General features: G+C 37.3%; 1 protein-coding gene across 1 annotated transcript in view; it reads right to left on the bottom strand.

Annotated features, from left to right (window-relative positions):
• tnr (tenascin R (restrictin, janusin)) overlaps window positions 1–15,699 on the bottom strand; it is a 150,544-nt gene that overhangs the window by 46,133 nt on the left and 88,712 nt on the right. The window contains exon 4 of the mRNA XM_082172606.1: window positions 5,134–5,677. Coding sequence (XP_082028732.1) covers window positions 5,134–5,620 — 487 coding nt within the window. The 5' untranslated portion in view covers window positions 5,621–5,677. The remainder of the gene's footprint in view (window positions 1–5,133; window positions 5,678–15,699) is intronic.

Genomic DNA, 15,699 nt, shown 5'->3' with positions numbered 1-15,699 from the left:
TGGCGACTGTTAAAGTGCCCCTATTATGCTATTTTAAAGGTTCCTACAAAGGCCATCTACACTAGGTTTACATGCATTCAAGGTAAAAAAAAACACCATAATTTTCTCATAATATACATTGCATATCAGCATATATCTCAGAGTCTGAAAACGGTTTGATCGAATATTCAGTCTCTCTAAACCCCTCCTTTCCGCAAGCCTACTCTGCTCTGATTGGTCAGATGGCCCAGTCTTTTTTGATCGGTCTACCGATTATAGTGTGTATCAGAAACGAAACACCGAGTACCATATCTGAATTTCAGCTCTAGAGCCTTCCTCAGCGCTCAATACACAGTAATACGAACAGTGACCACGGCGTTGATTTTACCGTATCAATTCCAGAGCGAGTCCTCATCCTTTTGAAGTGCATGCAAAGTGGATTTGCAGCGCTGAAAGCAGCATCTTCTCGACATGTCGAAAACACAAACCAAACTCTTCCAGGCCTCAGCTACAACTAGAGTGTCTGAGGGTGGGTCAAATTAGGTGTTGTTAGCTGGCACCCAATGAAGACCACAGGCTGGCATTATGCTAATTTGTAACATAGGTATGTAACAGGAAGTGAGACTGGAGCTGCTGACGACTTGTTTTAGCAGTTCAGAATCGATTCTTTCTTTTAGGAGATGATAACTTTATTTGTTGTGCATTTTGATCTTTAAAACTTTGCAGACCTTTTACACTCACAAATTATACACTGCATGAAAGGTTATATTCGAAAAAGCATAATATGGGCACTTTAACACTGTGACTGAATAAGTAAATTTGTGATTTAAATAAAGAACTGGCCCTATTAAAAACCCAAGACCATAGAGCACCCTGACTGGATACTTCTCCTTAAGATTCGCTCTTTTCTATTGGACTTTGTTTAAAGAACTGGACCTGTTTGGTTCATGAATTAATCATTCAGACCGGTTTTGTGACCTGGGTCAACCGATTCATCAAACTCTATGATTTTAAGTGTATAACGACTCAAATTACAGCCTGTTTCTCACACAAATCTATCATTATGGGTGTCAAAACAAGTTAGACCATTTTATAATAATTTTGTTGTGCTTTTTTGGTCTTTTGGTCCACGTTCATCTCACTTTTTATTATCCTGAACACTCTTTTAAAAATTTGTCCTTCAAAATTTATGCATTTTCCTCAAAATAAACCAAATTAAAGATGTTTGGAACAACATGAGCTTGGGTAAATAATTCAGAAGAATTCAAGAATTCACACTGGGAAAGCTATTCCTTTTATTTTCATCAGGTTGGAGTAAAATTAAACTGAAGCAGAAAAAATAAATAATAATTCTGAGGCAATATCTTGCAATCTTATTTGTTTCAGCACATGTAGCCTGGTTTGATTCAGCAAGCAGAGGACTTATCAAAGGCTTGAGGGGAAGACCTATCCAGCAGCAGTGCTGTAATTAATCTAGTTCACAATCTAACCTCATTTGTATAGCTTAATATGACGTTCCCTTTACTACTGCAGTGTTTCAGCTGTTTTTAGCTGCCCTGAAGGGGCTCCACAGCCAAGGTTTGCAGGTGTGAATCCACTCGAGTGCCCCTTTGAGACATTAAACAAGCACAACACTACCATCGTCCACAGTTCTGTTGTCCCTATGGGTCAATGCACAATACAGCCTCTACTTCACTTAGCACTGCAGTCACATCATAACCGACAGAAAGACCAGGATGAGCTTTTGTTTTCAAAATGAAAATGAGCTTTTGTTTCCACCAATTGAGTCAAAGCCATTGAAACTGATTCAAGAAGTTTGAATAATCCACTATAAAACAACCAGGGTTGATAAAGACACTGTCTGTTTATAATATATTCATGATTTTTGATTAAGTATATTTAGCTTAGATTAAGTATATTTATAACCAGGGATGCACATAAGTGGTGCGCAGGTGCGCATGCGCTACCCAATTAAACAATGCGTACCAGATGAATTGCCGCAACCCTCATTTGCGTACCTAAGATTTGGGGATAGATAGGTGCGCAATCTGTGGTGTTGGATAGGCCTCAGAACTAGAGATGCGCGGATGGGCTATTTCATCCGCAACCGCATCGCAAAACTCATCATCCGTCCGCCATCCATCCGCACCAACGTTTTTGACCAATTTTCAAAACTGCACCCGCCCGCCATCCGCTCGCCATCCGCTGATTGGGCAATGCAAGGCGCTGCTGATGACAGCCGCGAGACTAGAAAGCTCTTACCTCAGAATATCAGCAGTGAACTCCGTCTCCGATCGGCGCACATGGACAAAAGTAAATAAATTATTTAAATAAATAAATAGCCTAAATTAAACGAACTTCGGCAAACCTGACCGTACAATATTTTCATTGTAGCCTAATAGAAAACGCACTTTGGCACATCATTTAGGATTTTTCGTTGGTGCGCCATCATAGAGTTCTCAACGGGTCGGGTCGGCCCGACAAACCCGACGGGACCCGCGGGTTCGGGCCGGGTTCGGGTCGAAAATATAAGCAAATGACTCGGGTCGGGTCGGACCTCGGGCTTAATCTTTTCCGCTCAGTAAAAAAAATAAATAAATAAAAAAACATTTATTATCATCGCTGCTGTTCACCGTAAAGAAAGTCTGGCTGCTGCGCGCAACGTGCATCATGGAGAGGGGCGGGGGCAGACGCCGCTGCGTGCACGCCTTTAGCCTGGAGAAGAAGATGGAGTTGGTGAAAGTAAACTTGCTGCAGGTGAATTCACCGTCGCTACTACAGCCTATTTATATATTTAAAGTTTATTGTTTCAGTTGTTTGTATTGTTAAAAGGCGTGAACATTAAAGGTTGATTTGAATTCGCGTCTGCTGGTCATGATAATACGTGTATGAGAAAAAAAAATCCGACGCGGCGTCGGGCCGCGGGCCGGGTTCGGGCAGATAATTCATGTTGATGTGTCGGGTTACATCGGGTCCGGGCTTTAAAAGCCACGGGCCGGGTCGGGTCGGGTTGTAATTTTCAGGCCCGTTGAGAACTCTACGCCATCATGCCTACAAAAAGACAGATTAAATTTAATATTAATAATTGATCCATGTCGGTATACACAGCCTAATATTTTACACTTAGGCTATAACTAAAAAATAGCCTAAACAATCAAGATAGCCTATTTACTTTTTTTATTTATTAAAACCAGGAAATTGTTTAATGAAACATGGATTAAAATTAAGATACAATTAATACAAAACGAAATTCGCTTTAAAGAAAGGCTTTGTGCTTTCTGTTTGAGGTCTCTGTGAAAGTTTGAAAGTCTTTTAGTGCCGCGGCGCTTTCAGAGTGGTCGCGTCCGTAATGGAGAACTGTCACTCACGTAAGATTGTTTTTTCCTCATAAATGACAAAATACTTAAAAAAAAAAAAAAAAAAGACAAACCATCAATAAAAAAAAAATTAAAAAAAATATATATATAAAAAGGATGGATTTATAGCGTTTTGGGGGAAAAAATGGATGGATGACCTTCTATTGCCTTTGTTTTTAATTCTCCTTTTTTGAGTTTGTCACGTAAAGTTACCTCCTTCGCCGGCGTTGCCATCTCTGATAATAACAAGCAGTCTGCATAGACTCGACTAGGCCATATTAGCCTACTGCCTGATAAAAATTTGACTATTTTAAAGTGTGCTCTTTTTTTTATTTTTGGATGTAGGTATAGTCAGATAACAATATTTAACAATATATTATGCATCCCTCTAATTTGTTCCTCCCGTGAGGTGGGTTAAGGAAAAAATGTGAGGACCAAGCAACAACCCCAGGTTCTCCCCTGAGAACAAGACCAAAAATGTTATGTGCACCCCTGTTTATAACTGTGTTTACAATATATCCATGATATTTGATTAAGTATATTTAGCTACAGCAGGACATATTAACTCTTCGATTTGTTGCTTTGCATGTTATAACTTGGATCTTAAAGTGCTATAACCTTTCTTTTTATTATGCACCAATTTACACTTCTAGATGAAAGCTGTCAGTGATTTTCTCTTTTTCCTGTCAATACTGCTAATTCTCTATATACCAATTTAGTATGTATATGTAATCCAAAGGCCTTATAAATTAAATTAGTACACTACCATTCAAAAATTTGGGGTTGATAAGAGTTTATGTTTTTGAATAAAGTCTCTTCTTATGCTCACACAGGTTGCATTTATAAGATTACTGTAAAAACTGTAATATTGTGAAATATTATTACGATTTAAAATATACATAAAATAGAAGGCAGAATTTTCAGCAGCCATTACTCCAGTCTTCAGTGTCACGTGATCCTTTAGAAATGTGGTGGTCAACACTGTAAAAAATGTCTAACCTCTCCAAGTCAAAATTTTCTAGTGACTGGTCACATCTAAATTTTTTAATTGGCCCAAGTGCAATTCTTGTTGCAATAGTCTGTTAACATTGGCTCAATGAGAAATAATACGTCAGACTAATTGAAAAATTTAGATGTTATCAGTCACTAGAAATTTTTGACTTGGGGATGTAATTTTTTTTTTACAGTGAAGAAATATTTATTATTGTTATCAATGTTGAAAACAGTGGTGCTGCTTAATATATTTGAGGAAACCATTATAAATTTTTTTCAGGATTCTGTTATGAATAGATTAAAATAACAGCATTTATTTAAAATAGAAATATTTTAAATTGTAATGTTATAAATGTTTTTACTGTCACTTTTGATCAATTTAATACGCCCTTGCTGAATAAAATATTATTTATAACATTTAAAAAACCTGTCCCCAAACTTTAATGGTAGTATATATTTAACTTTAGGTTTTACCTACATTTTTTATTAAGCAAAAATACGTGTATGAACTGTATTAGCTTTAGAAAAGCATGTATTATGAATACAATCTATATGAATACAATAAATGGCATAAACCCCTATTTTATCTGATCTAGTCCTCAACCTAAAAGGAGTTTGATATCGCTGATTTAAACATTTAAGCTTAAACATTCTGAAGTAATCTTTACTTAGTTCAATCATAAACAACATTTTATCTGTTAGAAAATACCATAACAGAAAGCATGCTTGAATGAGCAAATCCAGTCAGATCACAGATTTTTTTTTTTTATACTGCAGGCTGTGCACCTCAGAATATTAAACTTACCCATAACAGAGCTTTCTCCGCAGCAGCTGGAGCTACACTGTGCTCGAAGCACGGACACCTCCCTCTCCAGCATCTCTATGCGGTTAGCCAGCTGTTCCATGGTGGCAGCCGCAGGACAAGCACAGGCCTGCTTTGGGATATTGATGCGATGGGTGAAGGTCACCTGGCTGTCCGAGTCCACTGTCTCTTCTGTGTACTCTGTCGGCATCTTGTCACTCCCAGTTGTACCTTTGTTTATCTCTGGGCCTGGTACAGTGTCTAGGTCCACTGAACAGAGTGACTCTAGAGGTACATTGATGTTGTATACATGATTGAAGATCATGGGCTGGGTCTGGTTGCCGGGGGTACCGTCACCTTCTGGAACCTGCCGCCTCACCCTTGCTGTCCTCACTAGTTTGCTGGTGGGGTTAGGAACAGCCTGAATCCCAAAAAACAGTAGAGCCAGGCTCACTACTGAACCTTGTATTGCCATGGTGCACCCCCACATCTCAACTCAGGCACTAGGGCGAGATCATCAACTCCACAAATAGACCTCTGATTGGCACTGTGGACAAGAAGAGACCATTTTTTAGCTCTAGAGAAAAAGTAAGACAATAACAGGGCTCAACAATTTTGTCATCATTGGGTTGGATGTATATGGTAGTTATAGCCTATGGTGGTTATAGTCATGCTCTGATGTCATTTTCAATACAATTGATAATTATAGGGCATTATCGGATTGATAGTTCATTGAGCCAATTATGGTGCGATGAAGGCATTCCATACTATCTGGTCATCCTGCAGAAAAGGAAAGCTTGTAGAACAATGACAAAATTTGTGTTTTACACACCAGTGTTGTTATTGTTAACTAAACGTAAAACTATTAAGACTTAAACTAAAATGAAAAATGGAAATATAAAAGCTAATTCAAAATATGAAGAAATAATATAATAGTATATAATAATAATACTAAAATAACACTGGTACACACTATTTCTGAATATTTTTTGTAGGGCTGGGTATCGGCAAGGGCCTCACGATTAGATACATATCGCGATACATGTCACGATACGATATATTGCAATACGATAAATAAAAAAAGATGGATAAAGAATAAAATGTAAAAAATAATAGAGCTGAAAATACAACTTGCTGTGTACCAGGTGAGGTGTTCTGGTATGTGTATCACATTATATTGATAACTCAGGTGAACAAATAAAAACATCCATTCCAATTTATTAGCAAAGCTATTTGCATTGCACAGTGTCACTAGCCGCGTTTCCATTACCCTTCAAATTGCGTAAATTGAAAATACGCCCAATGGAAAGTCAATGGGGACCAGCAACTGTCTGGTTAGCCACGTTCTTCAAAATATCTTCTGTTGTGTTCAGCACAAGAAAGAAATTAATACAGGTTTGGAACAAATGTATTATACAGTACCTTATTATATTATAAAACCTTGAGCGCATGTTAGAACAGCGCATCAGCTTCCGAATGAAATGTTTAACAGGCAAGGCTTTAAAGCACATACAAATAATGAACTTTTGTGAATTGCAGTGTCCCCTGAGTGTACCTATGTCTTCGTTAACGTGATGTGAATGTATGTCGCGTTGTACAGTTTGTTGAGATGGAGGCGCCAGAACTGCAACTGATAGAATGTACTGTAATACGATACTACAATATTTTTCAAAAGCAGATCATGGAGGTATTTTAATCGTCCACGATCAAAAATCGTGATATCGCACACCCCTAAACCAAAGCGACACCCACACGTCGGCTCTGCAAGCTGGAGGCGCTCTTATATTTCCCGCCATGCTCGCTCCCACTTACTTCTGAGACATTGGCCATATGAATGTATATGACAGGCAAATGTTAGCGTTGTAGACAGCGAGTCAGCAATCTACAGGAACTGAGGAGGTTGTTTGACACAGAGGGATTGATGAAATGTTAACGTCATTTTAAATCCATTTAAAACGTGATTTTAAAAAAGTATCGATACTAGAGGTTGGAATATTGAATATGGAATATTTTTGCACAGCCCAAATTTTTTGTACTGTCCGTTTTTTTATATAAGGAACAGTCTCCTTTGCTCCTTTTGCTCCTGATTTGTTTATAATGTTCAGCCCATTCTAAGTTGTGCTTCCAGGATTATAACAAGTCATTCTTGTGATTTTAACAAATGTAGACAATGTCAGTTTGGTGACATATAAATCAGTATAATTTGCAAGAACAATGTTGAGAAATCCAAATGTTTATGGGAAGTGACAGCTCTTGTCAGCTCATCCAAAACCTCTCACACTGGCCCCGTTCCATCAGGCCCTTTTTACTGTTGAGCCCTGAAATAGTCAACACAAAGACACACCTGGTAAGCAGAATTTATATTGATTTGGTATTTTTTGCAAAAATTATTTAATTGTGGAGATTTAACCAAGAAGCTTTCCCTACAGCACGAGAAACTTATTGGAGAAATACGACTGAGAATTTTGTTGATACAGTTCATTGATTCAGTTTATAATTTTCTTTAAATCTTCCTTAATCCATTATCAGCAACAGAACTCAGGACAAGAGCAAACTGTAATCACAGAGTCAGACTGACACCTGGTCTTTGGGGCTATGGTCAGACTGATAATCTTCTCTGACATTTTCTATTTTTCATGCACTGGCAGACATCCTCTTCTCTACCGAAGAAACTCTTTTTATCACTACCCAATCACTTGGATAAAAGTAGGAGACATTTATCCAGTGCTACATAATTTGGAAGAAGGAAGAAGGAAGAAGAATTCATTTGTAGAGAACAAAACATCCATCCATCCAAATCAATCCCAATCACTCACTTCGCTTTAAAGAGGACCTATTATGCTTTTTTACATTTTCAACTTTATTTAGTGTGTAATGTTGCTGTTTGAACATGAAAAAGGCCTGCAAAATTATAAAGCATACAGTAAGTCCACTCCAAAGGGATTTAGTCTCTATATCAGTAAACACTGTTTCTGAACTGCCTGAAACGACTCGATTAAAGTCTTGAGTTTTCTTCTGGGTATGTACACATCAAAATATTCCTCTTTTAATTAATTCATGTCCAAGGCATACACAAAATGTGTGTTGGTTGACCAATCAACACACTGGATCAATCAGAGCACATTACGCTTTTCGAAAGGAGAGGCCGTAGAGACAGGAATTAAACAAAGCGTCAATACTGACAGACTTGGAAGGGAGGTGCTGCAACAATGAAAAATATGTGAAAAATGCTTTTGAACATTCAAGCATGAAAATCTAGTAGACTCCAAAAACAAAAAAAGGGCATAATACGGCCTCTTTAAACTAACAATCTAAATGTATTTTCATATTAATTACCTAGAATATTGAAAATATGTCACAAAAGAATGAATATGTTCCTGTAGTGCAGAATCATATATTCCTGTCAGATTTGTCAGAGTGTGGGGGTGTGTTAAAGCGGGTTGCTCTCATTTTATTTGTGGCACTGGACCCTGGAGCAGGTGGCTTGTTAATTCCACCTCCATCCTGCCTCTTACATGACTGAGTGGCAAACTTCACTTCTCATTCGCACAGAAGTGGTCTGACATTACACAACCAATTTCACACCTTCTAAATTTGCATAGTAGTAACACAGTCTGCTTCACAAATTTCAGCCAAAACAATGTCGTTTTAAAAATCACAAAGCAAAATGACTAAATGTAAATTTAACTGTCAAAAAAAGTCCTTTTCTCTAAACTCTTGAGATTTGAAAAATGTCTTTCCTATGGTCTAGTCTCTAGTATTTTCTCTAATGGAGAAGATTAGAAAGACTAGAGAACCATACAAAAACTACAGACTACTGAAGAGACTGTCACACTCTCTCTCTCATGAATTACTGATTTTTTTTACCCATGCTGCCTTCAAAGGAAAAGTCAGAACGGGTCATCCAGACAAATCTGCATTTGTCTTGTTATAATGGGTTGATGGGAAACTTTTCTTTGACTGGAGATCTTGGCAATGCCAAGCAGCTCATTGCCTTTGAAGAGAATGGAGTGCCATCAGACTGAATGACGAAAAGACTCAATTAGTAGAGCTCTCAATTAAATATGACAGAGAAGACCACAGGGCCCTTTGACTGTGCCTTTTTCCCCAATATCCTAATTTACTTTTGAACAGCACATGTTTCTTGCTGGGATTTTTCTTTCAGTCACTTAATGGTTGTCCACATGGTAAAACTGCAATCAGAACTGACAGTGTGAGTGTCTGAGTGTGTGAAAGAAGTGAAAGGAGCTGTTTTCAACACTGATAAAAAAGAAAATGTTTCTTGAGCACCAAATCAGCATATTGATTTCTGAAGGATTGGAGTACTGGCTGCTGAAAATTCAGCTTTGCCATCATAGGAATAAATTACATTTTATAATATATGAAAATAGAAAACAGTTTTGCAATTTTAATATTTCAGATTATTACTATTTTTACTATTTAAAAAAAAAAAATCCTATAGACCACATACTTTTGAGTGGTAGATTTGTGAAAGGAGTCATTAGTAACAAATAAGAATTGTGTCAATTTCTTGAGATGAGGATCTATTTTAACAGATATTAATATGCTATGATTTGGGCTGCAAATGTGCTCACTGACACATAGGCCTACATTTATGTTTAAACAGCTGCAACCCTTTCATTTCATTTACTGATATAACTTAAAAAGAAAACTGAAAGTATATAAATACTTTATATCCTTATTTCTAAAATAACTCTGAAATTGATCGACAGCCCTAATGTATACCTTTTCCCTGGAAACCAATAATGTAATATTACACAGCCAAGCAAATTTTTTTTTTCAAATACTGGTCTGCAAATGTTCTGCTTCAAATCAATGTAAGTGATGCTGCAGATCTGTAATGGAAGAATACATGCAGTGGAAATGGATGTTTTATAACTAAGAAAAGAACAATATCATCATTATGGCCTGAATTTTATGTAGGAAGAGCTGATTTAACATCCTGTTTTATAATCCCTGTTCCTTGTTATTTAAACAGCATTCTGTGGCTGTTGTTGCTGCTGATAAACTTTGACCTCCTTTAGAAAAATGTAAAGTTACCAAGAGTTGTATGATACAAGTATAAGTATAATGGCAGGTATAATGGTATTATTATAGTATAAGAAAAGACAGGAAATTGACAAAGTCTAAGAAAGATATGAATGCAAAGCAATCTCTTCTCATTGCTGAAAACAGCATCACCTTCTTTCAGTGAGATGACACATTTTCAAAATAAGACAAGATGCACCGCAATTGAGATAATGACAACATAATTTCAGTATTTCAAATCTTTCTTCTTCTTCATCGAGAGTTACCTCTGACTCAAGATGTTCAAGAAATAGAAAGTAAAGAGATTAATTTACAACAAATTTGAGATTGAGATTTTTCTTTACAGTTCAATCCAAAACAAAACTAAATAGTAACATAAAACTATTTTACTAAATCCAATTTAAGTTGGTAGCGTTTTGCAAAGTAGTAGCTGGTGTAAGATGGTTTACCAGCTAATAAGCAAGCAACAAACTATAGGCACCAGGTGACCTAACACGCTTCAAGTGGTCAGGCTGGGTTTTCAAACATACTTGCTGGCCAACCAACCAATGACCAGCTTGGACCAGTTTAAAAAAACAAAACAAAAACAAATACCACCTTAACCTTGATTTCCTAGTAGTGTGCATGCTTGAATCTATGAAATCTTGTGATGAGCTCATTTTCACCTGCAAGACACATCATCCATTCTTCAGAGAACACAAACACACCACTGATTGAAATGTCAGGGCTGAAAGCATGAATGACTGTATTTCACGATCTCAGAATTATGGCTCTTCCACATGTTCATGTGATATGACTCATCTTCAAGCCTGTGATGTAGCGTATTTGAATTTTCAAGCAGTATCCGGATGAATGTCCCCATGTCTTCAAAGATTGCTGGTAAATCTCCTGTGTCCTGCTGGACAATTCTCCTATGGTTTAGTAAATGTTTGTTGTGTTCTTAAGCCATGATTTGTTTAGAGAGAAAAGCAGGGGACTTTAAAAAAACAGAGCATGCACAGCAGTGTTGTGATAAAGACATGTAGCCCACATGATGTTAGGGCATCAGGAGGTCAACAAAAGCATTAACCTCTCACCAAGATAACAGATGGGAATGTTTGTTGGCTTCGCACTGCATTTGGAAAAGCCTTGTTGATAATGGAAAGATAGCCAGGAAAATAAATGTGTACCATCGCTTTAAGAGCTACAGTGCCGACGTGATGTAAACGGTCTCTAACAGGTCTTAAAGAGTGAAAACGCCATTATAGATGAAACTGGATAAGATAACTTTGAACAGCGACAAAGTCTCACAGTTTTAGTCGAGAGGGAACACTGCTTGCTGATTTTTGGAGCAAAATAACAGGTACAAGGCTTCAATGAGACCCCTTTGCCTTTTTTCTTTCCTTGTTTTTCTGCTTTTCAAAACTTCCAAGTCTGTTTTCCAGTTCACATGAGAACACGTTTTCACGACCTAAACACAAGTGTCTCTGCATCAAATAACTAGTCTGTGTTTTATGATTCATTTCAAGTTTATTCAGTGGCGGATTCTGGCAGAAACAGTTCTCAGATCAACATTCACTTTCCTATCACTCATCAAGTTTCTTTCATTCCCACTCACCGCTTAAATTAACTGTAAAAGTGGGTAACTTTTTTCCAAATAGTCCTCCGCTCCCTCTCACTTCGGCTGCTGTCTATCGGCACATGCTGAAGTCAGCACATGAAAAAAGTCTCTTTATTTGCTAGGAGCCAGTATAGGTCAAGTTAGTTAAATACAATGTGCCATCCACTGATACATTTTATATAGCTGCAATTTTATTTGGTTTATTAAAATGATCATTCTTATAAGATTTGAACCTTTTTAACACATTACCATAAGTCACTCTGCTATTCCAGTGAGCTAATCAATGTCACAGATATTTATATATATATATATAGCTGAATTTAATTGTATTATTCAAAGGTACACTATTTACAGTAACTGTTGGCCTCAAGTGGTTAATAAACAAAACTGCATGCATTTTGCGGAAGAACAGCGTTTTGGTTGTGCTTCGGCTCTGTGTGACTGTGCAGATGAATATGGTTATCCTACTGCTCGTAAAAAAAAATTCACTACTAGGCTTAAGAGATAACATAAACTTCAGATGGAAAAGATCTCAAGCTGACTAGCTGAAGAAGTTACTGCAGCTGTACACATATATATAGTCACGGTTCTTCCTTGAAAATAAATTCCAACACAGCACTTCAACAACCCATAATGAAATGACCCTTCACAATAGATCATGTTTTACAATAAACTCTATTAGAGAGCTACATATGGCAATTTATCTGGTCAATACAATACCTTAATCACCTGTTGAGTAATAAAAACTATTCAACTATCGCTATTTCAAATCCCTCAGTTCTCACCATTTCTGAAAAGCCAAGCTAATGTTGATTCTTGTTTTATTACAAGCTCTGTTCTACGTTTCTTTTAAACGGGTGATTCCCCGGAGGTTTGAAATTTAGCTGCTCCATGTCAACCTCTCTCGCTCATTGTGACAACTAACCTATGCCACTCCCACATCATACACACGTCAAAATAAGATTGATGCATGAATGCAATTTTACAGATAAACCATCCCGCTAGGTCTAAAATATAAACACCTATAACATGCTTACCATAGTAAATCAGAGTAAGACAAAAACACGTTTTTGAAGAAGGATTAATGAGGCTTTGACTCATTTGAATAAAAAGAATGGTGCAACACAAAAATATTTAGTATTGCGTAAGTTGTAACTTAGTGCCCATTTATGTCAAAACTAGGCTTGTAAATTGTAAATTACACACAGCTGGTGAATCCGGCCCGAGGTCTTAAGTCTCTATCTTCTCTCGTTTAACAGGATGTTTCCAGCTGGCCGAGGTGAATCTGGCAGCAGGTTAGTGGAGTTCTTCCTTTATTTCAAGTTCGTCTAATCTACTAACACTATATGTCACGTCTGAGAGAACATGAGGAGCAGTTCCCCTAAGAGACAGCTATGCCTCATCCATCTCTTTATCCCTCTCTGGAGAGTCCTCTTGCTCTCGCTCTGTCTTCCTCAATCTCTCTTGCTTCAACATGTTTTCCTCATATTGCTTCCTGTGGTATCTTCTGCTTACACTGGCTAGATTGACAAGAAGAGATGTCTGTTTTGCCAGTGTAAGGAGCCGTAATACGACTTTGTAGGGTGAGTGTTACCCACAGTCAGACAGTCAAAGGTGGATGGTTGGGGGTGCTGCAACCCCTATTTGTGCAGGTTAATGTGAAAGCACCTCGATGTGCATGCAAGTTGGCCTTGGCCCGGCTCACAAACGCTCCAGCAAGAGAGCTCAGCCCCGCAACATTACCATTCTTTTCTCATTATTCCAACAGTGCCTGCCAAATTGCCTTGTCTTTCAGGATCATTGGACAGTGTTCATTTCCAACACCTGCGACCCAGCGGGTTTTACTTCTCAGTCTCCTTCACACTCGCACGTCCAGAGTTCCCAAGGCAACGTGGATTTAAGCATGTTGGGACACACAAAAACATGCTTTCGAAAAGCACATTGTGAAGGCCACACTCCTTTTCACCAAAGGGGCTGTTAGACACAGACATTGCTACTATTTTTTCTCTAAGAAATAAACATTTGAAATTACTAAACACTCTGATGCATAAATTATTATAACTTGAAAGAAAAAAAACCTTTTCTTTTTTACTTAAACATATAAACAATTCTTTTTTATAATTTTGTTTTTTGTCTATTGCAAAAAATAATAGTACATATACCAGAAGTTCTTTTTTAAGCAAAGTTGAATTTATATGTCATAAATAAAAATAAATAAGAGTACAGTCTATAGAATTATGGATAAGGTCAAACCTGCCTCGTTTGCATGCATGTGGTCGTTTGCATACAACACACTCTAAATGGTTAAAAAAGGCTTTCAAAGATCTGGGCTGGGTTTCCCAATAACGTTGTCTCTTGCATGTTCCCCGAACCATACCTTAGGAAGTTGCTTAAGATATACCTTATTACGTGCGACGTTACCCGGTGCTGTCCGTGGCGATGGTGCTGAATTGGTTGATATCGATGACTCGAGAATCAATTATTCTCTCGTGCAGGGGCTGCTTCACTGTGTTATGCAAGAAAGCGGTGTTCTTTATAAAAGAAGCACTTCAGAAATAGTTGAAATTGCATTTATTAGGACTCATGGGATATTATAAAAAATAATCCAAACTATAATAGCCTATAATAGCCTAGCCTACATATTTTTTAAATGTATCATATATTGCTGACATAATAACCATTTCAAATTTTTACGTGCTTTCTTCTCTTTCCCATTTTTGTTCGCTGAGGTGGAGCTGCGATGAAATATTGTTCTTGTAAATACTTTCCAGCATTTCAGTAATAAAAGTGTATATCTTACATACGGTGCTCAGCAGTGATCAAAAAGGATTTTAACAGTGGATTTTAAATCTCGTCTTGTAAACTCAGAGATGTGGATTCAGACGGCAATTAAATTAACACACGACCTGTTTGTCAAAAAACAGTAGGTACTAATTTGGCCAGCGATTTTTACGGGGGTTGGGTGAGAAAAAACACTGATATTATGGATTCGGACGGCACTCAAATCACTGACTTACCCCTGTAAATGTTTAAAATACCGTACGAGCCCATGAGAAACAATATTAGCGTCCGAATAGGACTTAACTGACAGTAGCCTATGCTTTCACTGGCCTTTAAAAGCGCTCTTTAATTAAATTAATAATATGATATAATAATATAATAAAAAATCTAACAACAATCAGTGTAATGACAATTTTATTCTTTGCATGAAAACACTTGAATTATCCTAATTGAACACTGTCTGGGTGTATTAAAACTTCAGAATTATATTCGTATAGACCTGCAACAGTGATAAGGTAAAGCTGAGAGTGGTCCAGACTCCAGACCAACCTTCCGAACGTATGACTTACAGAAGGTTTACTTAACTAAGAACGTTTCGGGAAACACATATTAACGATAAGGTACTGCTTACGGTGTAACTTAAGAACGATGTAGCGTTAAGAAGGTTTCGGGAAACCATTGTCCTATACCAAAACATTGTTGAAGAAACTGTTGTGATTTATTGAATAGTCTTTTGTTAATGGCAGTTGTGCTTTTTGTTTATTTTTTAGCTGTCCTGTCTGTTTGTAACTGTCAATTTCTTGCATGAGTGAATTGTGAATAGAGAAATGTGTTTGACTTAATTTTATGCTTGAGTGTTCATTTTCGTTTCAGAATAAATTGGGAAACTGTTGAGTTTAGACCTGGCTTGGGTTAGATTGATCCTTAATAGAAAATGAAAATATTCAAAAGGTGTGTACTTTCATGCTGGTACTATTCTGAATTTAAAAGGAAAGACTAAGGAGTTTTTTTCAGCCACTCTCATGAGAAACCGGGAGGTAAAAATGCATGTCATCAAACCAAAACCTCCAAGTAAAGGGAGAAAGAGAGATGTTCAAAGACTTAATTTACATTCAAGAAGCTCCCTGCACAAAAGTGTC

This window comes from Leuciscus leuciscus (genome assembly GCF_965113295.1).
Source record: "Leuciscus leuciscus genome assembly, chromosome: 6".
Classification (NCBI taxonomy): domain Eukaryota; kingdom Metazoa; phylum Chordata; class Actinopteri; order Cypriniformes; family Leuciscidae; genus Leuciscus; species Leuciscus leuciscus.
The sequence above is the reverse complement of the archived record's forward strand: the minus strand, read 5'-3'. Positions and strand labels throughout refer to the sequence as shown.